The sequence below is a fragment of the Podarcis melisellensis genome (assembly GCF_964234715.1).
Source record: "Podarcis melisellensis genome assembly, chromosome: 8".
Taxonomy (NCBI): Eukaryota; Metazoa; Chordata; class Lepidosauria; order Squamata; family Lacertidae; genus Podarcis; species Podarcis melisellensis.
In genome coordinates, this window is record NC_138540.1 from 1,757,709 (window position 1) to 1,778,616 (window position 20,908).

The 20,908-nt window shown below is 47.5% G+C and overlaps 1 protein-coding gene across 11 annotated transcripts in view; it reads right to left on the bottom strand.

Annotated features, from left to right (window-relative positions):
* Positions 1–20,908, bottom strand: part of ANK1 (ankyrin 1) — a 181,314-nt gene that overhangs the window by 85,454 nt on the left and 74,952 nt on the right. For all 11 annotated transcript variants that reach the window (XR_014170939.1, XM_081921261.1, XM_081921262.1 and 8 more), the window contains exons 3-7: positions 5,138–5,236; positions 4,009–4,107; positions 1,246–1,344; positions 940–1,125; positions 597–695 (exon numbers count right to left, since the gene is read on the bottom strand). Coding sequence is in view for 10 of the 11 variants with exons in the window: in XM_081921261.1 (XP_081777387.1) it covers positions 597–695; positions 940–1,125; positions 1,246–1,344; positions 4,009–4,107; positions 5,138–5,236 (582 nt within the window). In the remaining variant the exon portion in view is untranslated. The remainder of the gene's footprint in view (positions 1–596; positions 696–939; positions 1,126–1,245; positions 1,345–4,008; positions 4,108–5,137; positions 5,237–20,908) is intronic.

Consider the following 20,908-nt stretch of genomic DNA (forward strand, 5'->3'; position numbering starts at 1 on the left):
TGCTTCTCAGGGACCGGTGAGAAATTGTGATGAAAGAGCCCAGAGGCGACTAAACAGGGCATTTGCACTAAGGGAGGGGGTCGGCTTCTTTCTCAAAGAGGGTCCTCTTTGCTGTCTCTGAAGTAGTGCAGGTGAAGGAGCACAGTGGAATGTTCCTCTGTACAAAAGCATTCCCTGAACATAGAAAAGGAGCCTGTCAGGGTTCTAGCCTAACCTCGCAGGCAGGTTGGCTTTCTATGTGCTAGTTTTTTTTATCTAAAAAACCTCTTTTTTCATTTTTGTACAAAGGAGCATTCATTCATGCATGCAAGCCATCCCCTAGAACAGTCTGATTTGGCAGATAGGAAGCTGCCATAAACAGTCCATTGATCCAGTCAGCTCAGTATTGTCTACACTGGCTGGCAGCAGCTCTCCAGGCTGTCAAAAAGGTGTCTCTTCCAGCCCTACCTGGAGATGCCAGGGATTGAGCTTGGGACCTTCTGCCTGCAAGGTAGGTGCTCTGCGCTGAGCTGTGGCCCTTCCCTTCCCCTTCTGTAAGCACTGGGGCCATGTCAAGGGCCTCCTGCAAGAGCCGGCAGAGGACTCTGGACACCCACCTGGGGAGTGAAATTGACGCTTGCGCCTCGGTTCAGTAGCAACTGGGCCACGTTGAGGTTCTCGTAGTGTGCAGCAATGTGCAGTGGGGTAAAACCAGTCTGTGGGAGAGAAGAGAGTGGGGAGATTCCAGGTGAAAATAATGCCATGACCTATCTGCAAAACGCAGGAAGTACTTCAAAGCTGGCTCTTCTGCCAGCCCTTTTCTTTAGGCAAGATGCCGGTCTTGGGTGGCTAGCCCCATAAACTACCTTAGGAGGGATTGCACCTGGAAACTAAGCCTTGCTCAATCTTAGGCAGCCCCTCAAAGGCAGCCCTTGGCCCTTACTGGAACTCCCTGCCTACCTTGGACAGGACGTCCGCATTGGGGTCGTTCTGCAGGAGCACAGCCGCCGTCCGAGTGTCATCATTGCGTGCAGCTATGTGCAGTGCTGGCAGCCGCACTTTGCCCTTGGTCCCGTAGTTAATCAGGTGAGCCACCACATTTTCGTGGCCCTGCTGCAGAGCCACAGCCAGAGGTGTGAATCCATCCTGCCGTGGATCAGGGAGGGAGGAAGAGACACATAGTGAGCCAAGGGGTCCATGTCATCCCAAAGAAGCGCAAGGGCAGAGCATGGAGTGGGAACACTGGACAAAGGGGGAGCTACTCACTTCCGTGGCAACGTTTTGGTTGGCGCCATTCTCCAGCAGGAACTTGACCACTTCCAGGTGATTCTCCTGCGCTGCCATGTACAGAGGCGTAAAGCCTTTCTGCAAACACAGAATCAGAACCTGCATTGCCAGTCGCACAAAACAACCCCCATCGATCGCTGCTGATCACAGAATGGCAGGGAGGCACAAGGGGTGAAATGGATTGGCTTATGGGGCAAAGGGAAATACTCCAAAGTTCAATAGAATCAATGGTCGCATAACATAACAGCAAAAAGCCTGTTAAAAGTCCCAGCTCTTTGTCACATGGTGTGATGACCAATGGAAACCAGAGCGGTGCTATGCAGAGAGAAATAGGGTTGCTTATCAGCAGCTCCTGCTGAACTTTACAGGGAGAAGGCTGCAAACTGGGACAAAAAGTAGGGGCAAGGGGAACCTGCCCTTGCTTCTGCTTTTGGAAGTTTCATTTCTATGTCTGGAAAACCGCCACCGTCACTCTGGATGGTGAGACAGTGGGAAACCTGTTCTTGGAAGGCAAGGACCCCAAAGAGAAGAGAGCAATACAACTGATCCTTCAGTAATCCTTCAGCAATACAAGGAACCTTCCCAGTGTGTGCCCTGGGCTAACTGGTATGGAGAGGTGGATTGGGTTAGGGGCATCATTTGGATTCTCTACTGTAGGCACCAAAATGCCTTGGGACCACCCATAAAATAACAGAAAAGGAGACAGTGTGGGGCTGGAGTAGGATTTAGAATGAGGGAGGGAGGGAGGGAAGGAAGGAAGGGAGGGCGGAAGGATTTGGAAAGAAGGTTATCAACGATGAAATCTTAAACAACAGTTCTGCATTTTTTATTCATTTCAGTTTCTACTCAAGATCCTGCTTAGCAAAGAATAATCTAGAAAGGAAACAAATAAACTGCTAGCCTAATGCAAATCTCGGTCTGTGCATATTAAAACCAAATGGTTGGAATTGCCAGCTGTTTACTCACCTGCTTAGCAAAAGTATCACCAGCATAAGCGGAGAGGCTGAGCATTAGCTCTAAAGCGCTCACAAAATGAGCATGGCTTCATGTTTATGCAACCAAAGGCAAGCACACTCCGTCTCCTTGCTTTGGGAAAATGACTCAAAAGTACAAATTGCAAACAGGATCAGAAGGATTTGGGGGAGGGGGAGGGGTCTGCTTGCTGATCTCAGCCAGAGTGACCGACAGCAGTGAGTCCTGAAAATAGAGAGCTTGCCCTCTAGGCCCCCTAAGCCTGTCATTCTGCATTCCACCCCCCACCTTGCCTCAGTGCTTCCCTACCCAATTTCTCTCCAACTCCCTGGCATTTGTTTGACCTTCAGATACCTGCTTATGTAACTCAAAGACACAGCAGACTGTCACGGAGTGGCAGTGCCCCCCCAGGGCCAGCAGGGGGCTCCTGCGCCAGATGATGGTCCCTATTCCATCCAAACAGGCACAGAGACATGACGACCCACACTGCCCCCCCCCCCCCGCAGCTCTGCATGCCCCGCAGGTGACATGAGGATGGTTGGCTGCCTGGCAGAAAGAGAGTGACGCTGGCAGGGAGATAGCCGGGGAGTGAAGCTGCTTAGAAGCATCTATGTGATGCACACAGAGGGACGTGAGAGAGAGACCTTGGATGGCTTTGAATCTGCAAGCTTCACCCAGCACAGCCAGACTCAAGCTAAGCAATATTTACAATGCTGCAGGCTTGAAGTGGGCAGATTAATCAGCCAACTAACACCATTGGTGATTGGTTTGAAATAGACCCGGGGCCACAGTCTCTCTTGCAGGGACCACATAATGGTGGCAGGTAGGGTCAGGGAGGGGAAAGTGGGCAGAACGGGCAGAGCAACAGATGGGACTCATCTGTTTGCACAGTGGCAGACAGTCCAGCCGTGGCTTCACACCCTCCCGGAGCACTTCTCTCTCACTTGGAAGGAGGACAGAGAGGGACGGATGCCGGCGGGTGTAGGAACCAGAGCACATCGACATTTGCTACTCTGCTTACTTTTGCATGAGCTTCCCCACCACCACCACCATTTGCTTGTGGCCCCTGAATGCTTATCCAGAAGGCAATGTGGCCCTTAGTCTGAAAAAGGTTCCCTAGCCCTGTTCTAGTATTACTACTACTACTAGGTAAAGGTAAAGGTACCCCTGCCCGTACGGGCCAGTCTTGACAGAGTCTGGGGTTGTGCGCCCATCTCACTTAAGAGGCCAGGGGCCAGCGCTGTCCGGAGACACTTCCGGGTCACGTGGCCAGCATGACATCGCTGCTCTGGCGAGCCAGAGCCGCACACGGAAACGCCGTTTACCTTCCCGCTGGTAAGCGGTCCCTATTTATCTACTTGCACCCGGAGGTGCTTTCGAACTGCTAGGTTGGCAGGCGCTGGGACCGAGCAGCGGGAGCGCACTCCGCCGCAGGGATTCGAACCGCCGACCTTTCGATCGGCAAGCCCTAGGCGCTGAGGCTTTAACCCACAGCGCCACCTGCGTCCCCTACTACTACTACTACTACTATTTAAAAACAATAATAAGGCACACAGCTTGGCCGGCTTGCCAAGTCTGGCAAAGGACTGCTGGATCAATGTAGAATCGGTTTCCTTGTGCGCCCAATACTCTCTGCCCCCTGCTTGTTAAGGGGCCTGGCCCACTCCTGGTCTTTCCCCGCAGAGCCTTCAAAGCCCTGAAGCTTCAGAGCCTCCCAGCTCCTTGCCCAGGTGAGGCCACTGCAGGGAGAGGGAGAGGCAGGCAACTTACCTGGGACTGTGCATTGACATTTGCCCCAAAGTTCACCAGCTCCCTCACCACGTCCTCTTGTCCTGCCAAGGCAGCGATGTGCAAGGCCGTGTTCCCTTTCTGAAAAAGCCAGATGGAAGAAAAGGGTCAAGCAGGGTACAAATTGCAAGCAGTCTAGAAAAAAACACCTTTAAAAACAAACAAACAAACAAACAAACAAACAAACCCCTATGGATCTATACATTGAGAAAACAGCAGAAAAGCACACACACACCCAAGTTGGGTAGCGTATCACTAGCGTATTTTGTTCTAGTTGACATCCATCTGTCTCGAGATACAATGGAGTATGCCTCTGGGGGTGAAGTCAAACCGCTGTGCTAGTAGCACCAGTGACCTCCCCAGGGAGCAAACCTGGGCAGTGTGTCTGGAGATCCTGGGCTGCCCAGGCCTGCTGATGTGGTCCAAAGGAAAGCAGAGCAATTCCTTTGACACCAGCTTGGCTGCAGGAGTTGCCAGAAGGTGGTGTACAAGGTGCCATCTAACCCTCTTAGGGACCACTCCAGATTTGTGTAGGGTTCAGTCCTTAGCCTTTTCTTCTTCTGAATAAGCGTCTCCACCTCCATTGTTCAATTCTATGAATATGTGACAACAGAGTCAGCTGAGCTGGCGGATAGCCACTCTTTAACGCACCCCAATTAACCACACAGTTAGGGGCTGCTAATGATCATAAGTGAAGTGTCCACAATTGCTAGGGTCCTGCAGTCTAAATCAAGCTCGTGGGTAGACTTCAGGCTGGTGGGATTTACTTTGAATCAAACAAGACATGGTGTTAATTATGAGAAGGCAATCAACATGCACTTAAAAACAAAAAAAGCAGGATTGGAACTGTGCAATGTTTAACCCTTTCTCTCTGTTGTATTTCCAGCAGACATCCTTTCCCCCGGGGCAGCAAAGAGCAACTTTGTGGGGAGATTTCTGTTTGGTCTCTATAAAGGATATATATATAAGGGATTCTAGCCCAGGAGAGGCTCATTTGCTGGTCTCAGCAACCATGAGAGCTCTTCTTGTTGGTTGCAGACCTCCTTTGTCTGTCTCCAACCTCAGTTTCAAAAGAGCCATTCCCACCCCAACCTGGGGGGGGGGGGCTTACCTTGGTGGTGGTTTCCAAAATTATTTCCTTGTGTAGCAACTCAGCCACCATCTTCACATGTCCCTCCTTGGAGGCCAGGTGCAAAGCATTCAACCCATTCTGGAAAGAAGAGAGACTCCATGAGACCAGGGCCGGAAGTGTGCTTGCTCGCTCTTCACTGGCTCTGCCTTGCAACAAGTTCAGATTCAGCCAGGGCAGCGGCTCAGATGTTCAACCCAGAGTGTTGGAGAGAGGAGCAACTGTTCCACACACACCACATGCTTCATCAAGGGGAGCACTACAGGTGTCCTGCAACATTTCTGGTGTGCGTGATCTCTTTATTATATTTCTGCCACATGCATATACAATTATGCAGGATCAATCTAAAATATAAAGTTGAAAACATCAAGGAATAGGAATTACACCTAGTAATGCTGAGGTATAAGAAGACAGAAAAGGCGACCATTTTCAGCTTAAAAGAATAATTTGGGTTTGTCATTTGTTCATGACAAACAGCACATTGTTGTTGCTGCTGCAGCTGTCATTATGTCATTTAATCTTGTCAATTCAAGTTTGCTACTAGTCACAGCTGTTAATCCTACTAACTACAGGTAGAAGAAATTCCACAGTAATGGTTCTGGACTAAGCTTTTAGCAGGACAGATCATTGATTCGTCTTCCAACTGGGTCCCAACAATGGCACCAATAAAGTCTCCAAGTTTCTTCTGGCCATGTTTTGCATATGCACACACACACTCAATTCATTTGTTTACCAATTGTGAAGATAGAGTTTCTAAGGATATCCTGGCACTGAGAATAACAGCGCATAGTTAAGCTGCCACAGGAGGAAGCAATGGCACCAACTGGGACAACTTCATGGAGGACAAGGCTCTCAATGGCTCCTAGCCAGGATGGCTGTGCTCTGCTTCCACACCTTGAGGCAGCCATGTTTCTGAATCCCAGTTGACAGGAGGGAAGAGGGCTCTTGTGCTCGAATCCTGCCTGTGGGCTTCCTGCAGGATGCTGGCTTAGATGGGCCACTGGCCTGATCCTGCCAGAACCTTTTCCCACTCTACAATATCCTTTCTGAGGTGAGGCGACCAGAGCTGGGCAACGGCTGAATCAGTCTGAGTCCGTGTGCAGAACCAGCCAGCATGGCTCCACCTTGCCAGCCCCCCCTGCTGCCCCCCTGAGCAAGTGAGCAGAGCCCCCTCACCACCTTTCCAAGCACAACAGAGAGACCCTGGAAAAGCGGCCAGGTGAAAGGGGAGACATTTGAAACTCCTATGCACAGGTTGGGGGGGCATCACCTCTAGACTGTCAGTATTTCGCAGGAGGAATCCAAGGGTGTACTTTACGTCTGTGCAACTGAAGTGGATGAAAGCTAGTCTGTCACGCTGGCACAACAAAACCATTTAACAGCAACAGCAACAACCTGTTGGGATGAATGAATGGTTAAGAGGGAAAGTGTGGGATGAATGAATGATGTGGAAACACCCCAGAAACAAATCAGCATGAATTTGGGAGGAAAGTTCATGGCTGTATAACCCCCCTGCAAGCAAATCAGAATGAATGCTCAATAAAGTCTAAGCTCTGCATAAGCTTTGTGCAAGCGAATCAGTGTACCTGCTCCGTCAATAGGTCATCTGGAGGATAAGCCCAAAGTAACACCACATCCGCTCCAGACATTGTAAAGCAGTATTGTACTGGTTTAAGCAGCCGTGCCCCCCCCCCCGAATCCTGGGGACCACAGGGAGAGTTGATAGGAAGCCCTTATGCCCCTACAGGTAGGGCTACAGTTCTCAGAGTGGTTTAACAATCAATCTCTTTTCCCAGGGAACTTTGGGAATCGTAGCTCTGTAAGGGGAATTAGAGTTTCCAAACAATTCTCAGCACCCTTTAACAAACCAGAATTCCCAGAATTATTATTTGGGTGGGGAGGGGAGCCCACGACTTTTAAAATGGGTATCATAGTGCTTTGAATCTATGCACTATGTGTGGCCCAAGACTGATGGCCGTCCTACTGGTCCCTAAACCCACACAGGTAAATAACATCTTTGCCTTGAAGCCCCAAACTCCCTGCAAGCGGACACAGGCTCCCCGCACCCACCCCAAACCATGTGGATTCTTCCTTCCTTTTCAGCTAGGCACCACATTGGCATCCCAGGGCAATCCGAGGTCTCTTTCTCTTTGCTGCTGGGCATCTAAAGTGGCACATGACAGATGAAAGATGCAGATGCAGGTCCTCTGAGAATGGTGGTGATGGAATCGAGGCTGGTGCAGATGGTGATCAGATGGTAGGTTAAGAGGCCGTGCTCAGTTTTGTGTGAGAATACAAGGCTTGTGGGCTAGGTCTGACCACACGCATCCCTCTTTTATCTCATACAGGACATGTGAGGTTGGACCTTGACCACAAGTGTGATATTCCCCAGGGTGGAAAGGCAGGTGCTCTATCAGACCATGAGAGGCCAGCAGTGGACGGGCACCTGGGTCTTCACTTAACAAGCTCCAGAATTTGTCATGACTGGCAGATGATCAGTCCCAGAGCAGATGCCCCATTTGACAGAGAATCAGGTAGTGCACCCCCCCCCCCATGCCCATTTGACTCAGGGGGCTTGCTCACCAATTTTCACTGGTGGCTCATCCCAGAAAGCCACATTTCCATTTATTCAATTCCTTAATAAGACTGTAGATGGCCAACTTATATAAAACCAATAGAATAATTAAAACATCATAAAATTACAATATCACAAATGACAGAGCAAAAGACCAGCACTGAATTTTATTTATCTAAAAATTATTGGCAAAACAAAATCATTCTGAACAGGTAATGAAATATCAGAATTGTTTGAATTCAGCTGGAGCAGCATTTCAAAATACTGGTGCCAGTACTATGCTAAAAATCTTAGTTTGTGTAGACACCAAGGGCTTCTGCTTTCCCCATTCCTAGAAAAAGCACAAGTCTGAGCGGTTTCTCCCTTCCTTTTGTAGGGAAAACCCGCTCCTCAGTGCTAAATCAGAGCAAACGTCAATCTGGAGAAAACCCGAATTGCCATTTGCTCCAATAGGGCGTCGAAGAGCAGTTTCCCTCTAGAGAAAGCAGTGAGACCAGAGGGAGTGTAGATCAGCCCTAAATGAATAGGACCATGGGGAAGTCAGGAGGACTCCTCCAGATTATTGCAGCTGATCTGGGTTTAAGGAATGAGACAACCCTTCAGGTGAGCAGTTTGGGGCTTTGTCCACTGGCAGCTACACATTGAACTTGGTTCAGTAAGATACAGGCAGCCAGTGCAGAACTTAGATGTTTAGTTTCAGGACTCAGATGCAATGCGGTTCTGGACACAGAATATTATTACTAGTGTAAGAGCATAACAGGAGCCTGCAGGGTCAGGCCAGGAGTCCCTCTCGTCCACTAGCCTCACAGTGGCCAAGCAGATGCCTCCGTGGGAAGCCCACTAGCAGGACTGAGCCCAAGAGGCCTCTCCTCTCCTGGGGCTCCAGCAACTGGCATTCAGAAGCATCTCTGTCTCCAACTGGGGCCCCTGATAGGCTTCTCCTCCACAATCTGTCCAGTCTTCTTTCAAAGCCACTGTTGGTGGCCATCCCTGCCCTTACCTTAACTATGCGCCATGTGACGTACTTTATCCGTCCTGAATCTCCCAACATTCAGCTTCATTGGATGTCTACATTATTATTTATTAAATGCCAAGATTCCAGTCATTGTAAAAGGGAAGAGTGGATGAAATAGTAGACGAGCTGACAGGCAAAGGATCCAGGTTTAGTGGCTCAAGCACAGTTGCCTTGTGTGGCTAGGGCAATGTCTCTTTTCCCCCTGGCGCTGTTGCTCTGTGAAAAGCAGGGTCTGACTGCCACGGCGCACCCACCTCACAGAACACCAATCCCACAAATCCCCACAGACTACCTCAGATTATCTTGTAGGGGACTTGCGTGAGGTAAACTTAATAATTAGGAGTCTCAGACAGGATTTGTACAAATAAACAATAATGATTTTATTTAACAAGGAAGTTTATGACACAAGTGAATAAAATTTAGGATACTTCAGTTTACAATGTTATTTCACTTCAGGGTCTTCTCAGTTGTTTCACACTTAATACTTTGGTTCTTAACTTAATACAGTGGTGCCTCGCAAGACGAAAAGAATCCGTTCCGCAAGTCTCTTCGTCTTGCGATTTTTTCGTCTTGCGAAGCAAGCCCATTAGCGGCTTAGCGGATTAGCGCTATTAGCGGCTTAGCGGGCTTAGCGGATCAGCTGTTAAGCGGCTTAGTGGATCAGCTGATAAGCGGCTTAGCGGATCAGCGGTTAAGCGGCTTAGCGGATCAGCTGATAAGCGGCTTAGCGGCTTGGGGAAAAGGGGGGGGGAAACCCGCAGGAACTCGCAAGACATTTTCATCTTGCGAAGCAAGCCCATAGGAAATTCGTTTTGCGAAGCACCTCCAAAACGGAAAACCCTTTCGTCTAGTGGGTTTTCCGTCTTGTGAGGCATTCGTCTTGTGGGGCACCACTGTACTTTGGTTCTTAACAAGGTGGTACTTTCTGTCAGTTAGACACCCCTTAGACAACCCTACTCCTGCAGTACTCCAAGTAATAGACCCCTGGTTAGGTTCCACTGGTTTGGGACTCTTCTCTTACTAGACGTATCTCTCCCCTCCTGACTGGAATGAGACCTAAGTAGATGTTCTCTTTCCAGCTTCTACTTCTCCTGGCTCAGCCTGGCTTTAATCTCACAAGACACCACACACTGTCCTTCACCCTAAGCTCAGAGACTCCTTTCTCTAGCTTGTGATATCTTCCTCAGAGTGGATGTTTCTACCCAGAACCAACTCCCTCTCCTCTCCCTCCTCTCTCTCTGCCTATCCTCCCAACCAAAGCCTCCTCCCTCCAAAACTCACTCCCTGTCTCTCCAAATCCTCTCCTTTTCAACTCCCCCTCCTGGAACCTCGGCCAATCAGAGGCTGCCATACATTAACCCTTTTCTGACATGGGGAAAAGAAAAAGAAAATACTTGGGGACCCAACCTGCTCCAGCAAAAACAAACTTTTCCGTCACAGCTAGCAGTGCAGAAATACTTCAAAATCCACAGCAGAGGTGGAGATGCCTTTATTAGGACCAACCAAAATGGCACAAAATAGCAAGTCAGCTTTTAGGTTCTCCAGGACACTTAATCTATGGTTACCAGATGTCCCTGTTTCCCAAAGACAGTCCCCAGATTTACAAATCTGTCCCCGGACAAAATCCGTCCCCGGAATGACCCCGGATTTATATTTTAAGTGCTGTAGATTTATTAGTATGGAATGAATGTTGCGTGAATGGTTCAATGGCACAAGACACATCATATGGGGACTTCCGGCGAGGCAAAATGGTGGGCATCCCGGCAGCGAGCAGCTCCTGAAGCCAGCCAGAGCCAACTGTGCTACCAGGCTGGCTGCAGGCTGCTGAGGCTGCCGCTGCTGCTGCCAAGGGGAAACTGGGGACACCCAGCACATCAACTGGGGGAACTGCTGACCACCACCCCCATGACCCAAATCGAGCTGGGAGTGAGAGTGCCCAGCCACCCAGCTGCCCAGGAAAACCCCGGAGTTGACGCAGAGAGAAGGAGGAGAGGAGAAGGGAGAGAGAGAAAGAGGAAGGAGAAAAAAGAGGGGAGCCACCGCCGCAGAGGAGCAGAAGTAGGAGAGCACCGGTAGGGCAAGGACATGTAGCCAAGCCAGCCAGGCCCTCACCAAGCCTACTCCACGGCAGCTAGCGCTCCAAGAGAGCAGGTCGGGGCCCAGAGGAAGGCTGCATGACAGAGGAGACTACTTTTTAAAAAATAAAACTTTTTTCAATAACTTTTTTTTCTCTTAAAAAGAAAAGTGTCCCCGGATTCTTTGAAAAAAATCTGGTAACCTTATCTTAATCAGACAGGAAGTGAAGCAAAGCAGACAGCGGGGGCGGGGGGAGTAACGTGGGGAGAGAGAAAAAGCTGGCTTGGGGGTGAAGTCTCCCCTCTGACACCAGAAGAGGAAGATTGCTGAATAAGTCATTTGGGAAGAAAGCATAAGGAAATGAAAAACTAGCACAGTTGCATCGTTTAAGGTTTCAGATCACAGCTTTTCCTGGAGAGGATGTGGGGTCTTGGTGCTGAATTTTGATTTCCCAGACAATCTACACGTATAAACTGTTAATGCCACTGCCTATCTCTCACTGAAGACAAACCTCTAGCATCTGGTAGCAACCCCTCCTTGCCCCAAATTTCTACCACTCCGCCTCATGAATGAAACTTCCTGAACAGGGAGGGGGGCTCAGTCTGACACACAACTCACCCTGCAATGTGGGAGCACCTCAAGGCAGAAGGCCTCGCCTGTGGCCTGGAAGGGGCACTCAAGGGCAGGAAAAGCTTCCTCTATGGCTTAGACAAACAGGCCCTCAACATGGGAGCCACACTGACACCAAGGCCTGGCTCTATTAGCCAGAGCAGTTGCAGTCCTTTCAGGTCAGGGAATAAGCGAAACATTCTGGAAGAGCACCTAAGGCAACAGGAAGCCGAGGTCCGTGTCTGGGAACAGATCAATAAAATGAAATTGGCGGCAGGGCATTTGCTAGGTCTTAGCAGCTACAGCCGCAGCACCACTGAGCCAGCTGTGATGGCTCCCTTGGCTTCCTCCCGGAAAGAAGCTAGAGCATGCCTAGAAATTAAGCCAGGAACAGAAGAGATCGTTGGCGCTGCAACACACCACCCCCCTAACAGGGGCTACCCCACAACTATGTGCTGTATCCAAGACTGCGGGGAGAAATGTTTCCCATGCTGCCTTCTGACCAGGGGCCAAAGAAAGGCTCTTCTGGGTGCCCTTGTTCCTCAAAGAACTGTTTAGGTTTCTTACAAAGTCCCAACTGATTCCTTGCTCCAGAGGCAGACTTTGGTAAGGTAATCTTTCATAATATGGCGCTCTGAGTTTTGCACCCCCAAATGGATCTTCTCAATTTACACCCCCTTTTACAGGGGAACCACCCATACCACCCTAAATCTGGCACTGGTTGCTCCAAAGATATTATGGGAAATTAAAGTGGCAGCCCTAATTGTTGAGCCTGCTATCAGAGTTCATGAGAGGCAGCCAGGTCTCACACCTGCAGGATCTACTTTAGGGTAGGCTCATCCTAGAGCCCTAAGATTCACCAACTGGAGCCAGGTGCAAATGAGTGGGTCAGGCAGGCGGCCACACATGAAGAATTGAGCAAGAGTGGTTTTTATGGCTAACTTTAGGCCCATTAATTTCAGTAGGTCTACTCTGAGCAGAACTTGATTGGATACAACTCAGCATGTGTCTGAGAACATGCTCAGCCCAGGAATTTGTGATTAGTACCAGCAGCAAGCTCACAACGCCTTTCCCACAAAAATCCACTCCGGTTCCCCACCTTCTGCAAGTATTGTTTTTTATGGAAGGGAGAGAAAGCTTTTGAGGTGTTGTTTTTGTGAGGTAAGCAGGAGTTAAAATCATTTATTGCTGATCTGCTTCAAACCACCCAGAACTCTCCCAGTAGATCCCAATCTACCTGACACAGGAGCGGGAATTCCAAGACAGGGCACTGTGCCAGGAGTGTCAGTGCAAGGCTTGGGAGGAGGCATGAGAAAGCTTTAAAAAGAATCAGGCTCCGGAAAGCCTGTTCCAAGGGCCTTGCGTGTGAGCGCTCCATTGTTGCTACCAATTTCTGGATGGTAATTTTCCAATTATGTAGGCAATTAACTCCTTAACAAGCTGGTGCTCTTTGAAAAAGAAGCAACCCAGTTAGTTGTCAAAGATGCAATTGTATACTGTTATGTACTAAGCTTGGATCCTAGAACAATAGGCAGGTAGGATCCTAGAATGCAGTGGCGTAGCGTGGGGGGTGCAGGGGGGGCCGGCTGCACCGGGCGCAACATCTGGGGGGCGCGTTCGCCGCCTCCGGAGTCGCTGAAGAGCCTCGGGCGCAGGCTGTAGCAGAGCCCCATGTCTCGCGGAACCGACGAGCTGTGCACGCATCCGGGCTGAAGGCGTGCGGCAGGCAGCACTCGCCGCGGTCCCTGCACATCAGGACCGCGGAGGGCGCACCAGGCAGCCCCTCCTCACAGCCCCACCACCACGGCTGCTGCAGCTGCTGGGCCATGTTGCATTTTCCTCGCCTTTCTGCCCTCCTCCTCCTCCAGGCAAGCGGCGTCGTTTGGGCGGCAGCGCCAGCAGCAACTCGCCTCAGATCACCAGACACGGAAACGCCGCCGCTGTGGCTAAGGTAAAGGTAAAGGTACCCCTGTCCATATGGGCCAGTCGTGTCCGACTCTAGGGTTGTGCGCCCATCTCACTTAAGAGGCCGGGGGCCAGCGCTGTCTGAAGACACTTCCGGGACACGTGGCCAGCGTGACAAGCTGCATCTGGTGAGCCAGCGCAGCACATGGAAACACCGTTTACCTTCCCGCTAGTAAGCGGTCCCTATTTATCTACTTGCACCCGGGGGTGCTTTCGAACTGCTAGGTTGGCAGGCGCTGGGACAGAGCAATGGGAGCGCACCCCGCCGCGGGGATTCGAACCGCCGACCTGACGATCGGCAAGTCCTAGGCGCTGAGGTTTTACCCACAGCGCCACCCGCGTCCCATTTGCCGCCGTGGCTACCTTATCGTAAATACCCCAGCCCAGGCAGCAGCAAGAAGAAGCTGGCAGCGGCGGCAGGTTAGGGGTTAGGGGGCGCAAATTACTTGCCTTGCCCCGGGTGCTGACAACCCATGCTACGCCACTGCTAGAATGCAACAACTGATTGGCCTGCAGGAGAACACCAATCCGGCTCCAGGAGGGAAGCAGAATCAGCCAATCAGACGGGACTCGTTGTGTAAATAATGTATATAAAGGCCTGAGTTTTGGGGGGAAATTCAATCACTGTTTTACAAGCATGAAAGAGCATGAAATCACTGCAGGACTCTGAGTATATTTCACATACTCATTTTAATAAACTTCCTGCAACAAAGACTAATGCAGGCATCCCCAACCTGCGGCCCTCCAGATGTTTTGGCCTACAACTCCCATGATCCCTAGCTAGCAGGACCAGTGGTCAGGGCTGATGGGAATTGTAGTCCAAAACATCTGGAGGGCCGAAGGTTGGGGATGCCTGGACTAATGTGGCCATCTCCTCCTGAAGGGTCCAAGAGCTGTCTTGCATTATGAAAGTGTACGAATATATAAATAGTGACCGCAACTACTCCCCTGCCCTGCGCTTTTCTCACTTAAACTGAGGGTGGTTGGATCCACCCTGCCTCTCCTAAGTCCAGATAATACCCAACAGACACAATTCCACACATCCAGAGGGAATGTGATCCTATTAGACTTCTCCCCTTTTTTGGTCTCAGTTCTCTAAAAGAGCTGGGGTGGGGGGCACCTTGAATAAGTATTTATTTCTGATCAGTGATGGGGAAGAAAATCTACCCAGGAGCTGTGTGTGTGCATCCATTACCACAAGGCCTCCCTTCCTCTTCTGGGGCGGGAGCCCGGCTTGACAGCGGCACTTCATGATAATGAGCACAACAGTCTCTCCCAATTAAGAACAAACGGCAGCTGCCTCCAGAATCAAGGGCTGGATTTGTGCCTGTGCCTGTGCCTGCGCTGGGGGAAAAGAGACTCTCCAGAGGAACACATCTTCTTCCTCAGCAGAACAGGATCAAACAGCAGTGCAGCAAGATACAAAATCACCCAACATGACCACAAAGTGAAGTGGCTGCTTCAAGGGAAGGTTGTGCAGTGAAATTAGGGATAAGGGAGGAATTCCTTCTGTGTGCATTTTAAACTGGAACTTACCAAATTCGCTCTAGACAAACCAAAACAGAACTTTCCTCCAAGTCCGGGAATGGAAAGGGAGCAAGCTGGGTTAACTTTATCAGAAGAGAGATGAGGAGGAGATGCAACCCTGTTGGGTCTCCTTGATCTCTCAGTGGCTTCTGAAACCATCAACCATGGTGTCCTCAGGGAACAACTCCGGGGGTGGGAGGAAGATGGAGGCACTGGACTGCAGTGGTTTCACTTCTACCTTCAGCGTATTTGGCAGGAAACAGCACGGGGGGACAACTGCTTGGAGCTACAGCCTTTAGACCATGGGGCCCCTCAAAGGTCCATCTTCTCCCCCGTGCTGTTTAATGTCTATATGAAGCCATTAGAACCCGTCAACTGGAGATTTGGAGCATGGTCTCATCAGCATGCAGAAGGCACCCGGCTCTCTCCCCATTTTCCACTTAAATCAGGAGAGGCTGTTTGAGTGCTGAAACTAGCAGCCTAGAGGCTTTGATGGCTGGAGATGGTGGACAATAAACTAAAGCTAAATCTAGACAAGATGGAGTTCCTGTGAGTAAGTGGTGCTCAGTTTTAGGTATGGGGATGTTGGCCTGTTCTAGACAAGGTAGCATTCCCCCTGAGAGAGCAGGAATGTGGCTTGTGAGGAGCTCCTCAATGCAAAGCTTTCTCTGGTGGGACACAGGTGGTGTCACTTGCAAGGAGCGCTTACAGCCAATTACACCCATTCCTAGCCCAAGAGCATTTCATCTCAGTGATCCATGCTCTAAGCACCTCCCAGATAGATTCCTGCAATGCACTCTACATGGGCAGCTCTTTGGAAGCTGCAGCTCATGCAGAATGACGCTATGCAGTTACTTTATGGTGTGGCAAGAGATGATATCACCCCCATCCTCAAGGCAATGTGCTGACTGCCTGTGAGCTGTCAGACCCAATTCATAGTGTTTGTACTAGTCACCAAAGCCCTAAGTGAATGGGGACTATTAAGGGGACTATATAAGGAGGGAGGAGCTTGGTTTCTTAAATAGCAGTTGGATGTTCTATTAATCACATGTTTTGTATACAGGTGTAACTTTCACTTATAAAACAATAAAATACTTTTCTATTTAATGAAGTAGGCCAATCCTGCTGTGTTTGAGCGTCTCCTGCTTCTTCTGCTAGGTTGGGCCTTGGTGCTCTGCTCCAAAGTCACAGGACTATAGAAATCTGCTTGTTGCAGAGTCAGAGTGCTGCTCTGTGTAGCCAGGGATTGAACCTGAGACCTTCCACACACAAAGCACTCAAAGTGCTCCACTGCTGAGACACAGCCCTGACCTGACAACACCTCTGACACAGGGCACTTTGAGACTGCTGCTGTTTTGCAAGAGGGATTCAGTTGCTTCTGGGCAAATTCAGGTTGCAGCATTAGGGTGATCTGGCACACTTGGACAACAAATCCACTTCCCTCCCCTTGAACTTTTTCTGCAATAAGAAAAGTGACAGGATAATGCACCAGAAAGTATGAGGTAACAAGAATATGTATTTGATTGGCTGCACTATCATCAGATTAAGTGATATCTTTAAAAAAGAGGTGAAAGAAAAAGGGTATAAAGAAAAAGATTCGAAATTTCAAACAGAAATTGTTAACAATGATTGTAAGATACTTTCAAAAATGTATACAATCTTACTGGAATGGCACACGATGGATGAGGAAGTCAAAGCGGTAATGATTTATTGGGCCAGAGATTTAGGATATAGCATAGATTTGGAAGATTGGCAAAAAATATGGAATGAAAATTTAAAGTTTACAGCATGCATTACGTTAAAAGAAAATGTGATGAAAATGGTTTATAGATGGTATATGACACCAGTTAAATTGGCAAAAATGTACAAAACCAGTAACAAATGTTGGAAATGTAAAGAGAAAGAGGGTACATTTATTCATATGTGGTGGGAGTGCAAGAAAGTGAAGGGGTTCTGGGAAATGATATATAATGAATTAAAGAAAATGCTGAAATATAGCTTTGTAAAGAAACCAGAAGCCTTCTTACTGGGAATAACAAAAAAATCAAATAAATAAGAGAGACTGTAAACTTTTTCAGTATGCAACAACAGCAGCGAGAATATTGTTGGCCCAAAAATTGAAACAAGAAGAATTACCGACTTTGGAAGATTGGAGAACAAAACTAATAGACTATGCAGAACTGGACAAATTAACTGGGAAAATCAGACTTCAAAGAGACCATAAGTTTTTAGAGGACTGGGGAAAATTCAGAGAATATTTGAAAACTGTATGTGAGGAACACACAACGCTAGTGTGCTTTAAAGAAGCTTTGTGAAAAAATAAGGAATATTGCAAGAATGTAAATGAGGATAAAAAATTTTTTATTTATAGGCGATATTACAATTAAGGAATGCGAGGATAGAAAATTAATTATGGATGATTGTCAGAGGAGTTGAGGGAAGTTCAATAAGTTAAAATAGGTGATGTAATATGTGGTATGAACAGAGATATTATGGAAAAATTCAATAAAAATATATTTTAAAAAACAGAAAGTATGAGGTAACACTTTCTCATAAACAAATCTGAACAAACGCTCAATAAAAAGCCAACATCGCAGCCCATCCCTACAAACGTTGCACAAACAAATCCAAATGAAAGTACCACTAAACAGGCCACCATCTTGAAGCTGCCATAGACACACATATGTTCCGAATGGGAATTTCTCCTCATTGAAGATGCTTGGTCCAGAACATGCACCTCTGTGGCCCAAAGCAGCCCAAGGTCCTAGCATTAAGGTCAAGGTCACATAACCTCTGAGCTGTCAGGAGCCCAGGCTGCCGTCTTGATAACACAGCACGCAAGTTGTAATTATTATTTTTTTAAAAGAATATTTATTACTTTTAACAGTTACAAAAAAGGAGAAGAAAAAGAAAAGACAAAAAAGAAAAAACAGGAAAGAAAAAAAAAGAAAAAGAAAAGCAATACAGTACAATATATAAACAATACAAAACACAACCTAAACCCATTAAACTAAACATAAATAAAGCAAATCAAAAACAATTTAAAAACATCCCTCCTTTTCCATACTCTATCATTCCTTCCCTTGTTTCCTCGACCTCCTCTCACCTCCCTTTTTGTATCCCACTTCTACTAATTATTTCAGCAAATCCTTTCCATCTTTCTCTATTTTCTGTCATAATATAAATAACATATTTTTAACCTTATTTCCCATTAAAACTAAAATATTTATATATACTTAACTTCTTATAACATTTCTGCTAAATCCATAAAATATCATTCCACCATTTTTCTAGCAGTCATTACTTTTACAATATTTCTAAATATAAACTTTAAAATTTCCAGTCTTCTTCCACCATCTCCTCTCCCTGGTTTCGGATTCTCCCAGTCCTTTCCGTCAGTTCCATATAGTCCATCAACCTGGAGATCTTATGTCCGAGGCTCTTAACTCTTTTCCAAGTCCCTTCTGCAGATCTTCTTCATATTCTTTAATGCTAAGGAGCAAATCTCGGGAAAACTCCAACCTAACAGTACTTTTATTCCTTCTGGACAGTTCAGCCAAATTTCCATAGTTAAAGCTAAGGTCCATAAAGTGTTTCAGGACGTATTTCAGGATTCCTCCAGAACCAAAGGCCCCCAAAACTTCAATCTCCTCCAAACCCAAGCCCATGTCCCAAAAGTCAATTGATCCCTGGATAGAGGGATCTTTCCAACTTTCCTTCTTCAGTCCAAGCCGGGATCCAATCCTCAAAGTCTGACTTTTGCTAGATTCAATCATAAAAGGCCTCAATTTATAGTCCTCATTTTGCTTCTGTAAGACTAAGGATCCCGCTTGTACTACTTTAGGTTTCACCACAACAGCTTTCTCCTTTTCCTCCACCATTTGTCCTGCCAAGGTGTATTCCTGTGCCGAGTCGTGAATTATTTCTGTATTGGTGCTCGCTTTTTGACTCAAATTAGTCACTTTCTGTTCCAAGTTATCAATTTTAAAAATTGTGTCATCTGTCTTTTTATGAAGCTGTTCCAACGAGTAGCTTATCTTGCATAATACAGTCACAATGGCTTCTCCTGTCAACATTTTGAATGGTCCAAGGTCAATCTCTGGTTCTCAGAATCCTTATCTTGTAGCTGGAGATCTCCCTGTTATACTCCTATAACAGTTTCACATGCTCCCTCTAGAGGGAAACAGTCTCCACTTGTATCAATTCTTTCAAGTACAACTCAGGCAATAAAAATAGTTTCAATTATCAGTTACTTTTTCCTCCTTTTTAAACGCAGAAGAGGACAATGGAAACAGTATCTTATTCTTATTTTAGCTAGCTGTCAAATCCGTTCTGTCAATGAACTTTGCCCAAACGTCATCTGGCAGCCCGTTTCCAGGTTCAGAGCAGTGGTAATTTGATTTTTCACTCTCTCCTGCAGGCTCACTAGGTCCAAAATTTCCCCCCTCTTCTCCTGCTTCCAAGGGGTTTTTTGTTTTTTTAACCGATGAGAATTTAATCCTTTGTCAAAAGCTTTCAGAGACTTTAGCTTGTAACGTTTTTTTGTTTCAGTCTGTTTACAAAAGAGGAAGGCGGATTTCCTGTTTAGAACCTTCCCACTTCGGTGCCAAATTAAAGTATTTAAAGATCCAATTTTCCGTTCTACTCACGGGTAGTTGTTTAAAATCCAATTGTCCACAGGAAAAAGTCAGCGCTCTCCGGCAGCAGCAATGCGGCTTCACTCCGTGAAAGAAGCAGTCGATTCAAAGCACCGCGCCACTCACCCCACGTCGCTCCGGGTCCCCAAAACAGGGTTTCCCCACGAGTAAGAGAGGCGCAAAGGGTGCCAGCCGAATCCCAAGTTCACAGGCTTCTCCCGCCTGTGATTTCTATGGGTCTCCACCTTTGCCGTGGCAGTCAGACCCTGCTTTTCAATTCAATTCAATTCAAAATCCTTTATTAGGCATATCACACCACACATTAACAAACAGACATCTTACAAACACTGTGTAAAATATGGGTACAGCAAACACAATTTATCCTAGTCCTATTCTTAACTCCCAGAAATTAAACGGTGTACATGAATAACATAATACAATATAATATAAAATAATAATACAACGCAACAACATCACCTACCATTAACGACCACTAAGTCTCCTTATCATGGCCCATTCTTTCTTCATGGACAGCTCTTAAAAATTCGGCCGCTAGCGACCCTGCTTTTCACAGAGCAAGTGCCTCCCAATCGGAGGAGCTCTGCCATTGCCAGAGGCGCCAACCCGGAAGCCTCCGCAAGTTTTTTTGCAAAGTTTTATTGCAAAGCAAACAATTAGCCTCTGATGCTCTAGCCGAGCATCCGCCTCTTACGATTCAGTTGACCCTTCTGAAGACTGCTTCCTGCTTCTGCAGAATATTCTGAACCTATGACCCTTATGTTTCTGGGTTTGTTTTCTGTCTAATATTTTCCCTATTCGTCTACTCCTTGGGCTCATGGAGTTAACTGCCTCCTCTTCCGGTGAGGAAATGCTTACCTTCCTGCCTTCCGAGCCTCCCTGTGCTTCTTGATAGAGTTGGCTTCTCTCCAGCCCACCCTCTGCTAATGGCAATAATAATAATAATAATAATAATAATAATAATAATAATAATAATAATTTTTATACCCCGTCCATAATATTAAAATACAATAGTATATTAAACATTAAATGCTTCCCTAAACAGGGCAGCCTTCATTTCATTGTCAAGAAATGGGGGAGGGTTGACAGCCGACTGCTTCCAGCTGTCTGAGAGAAATGCAAGCCTCTCTGTTGCTGACTGCATTCTAACTCATGCTGTACTTCTCTACTTTGGGCAGGCAGGTTCATGACACGAGCTCAGAAGCAGGTTAATTACACACCAGAGGTGTGAAATGCTAACACTGTCCCCCTAGCAGAGTCAAGGGAGTAATGACTCTAGGAAGCCTGCAAGGGAAAGAGAAGTGAGCTGTGCCACTCGGTAAAAAACATGC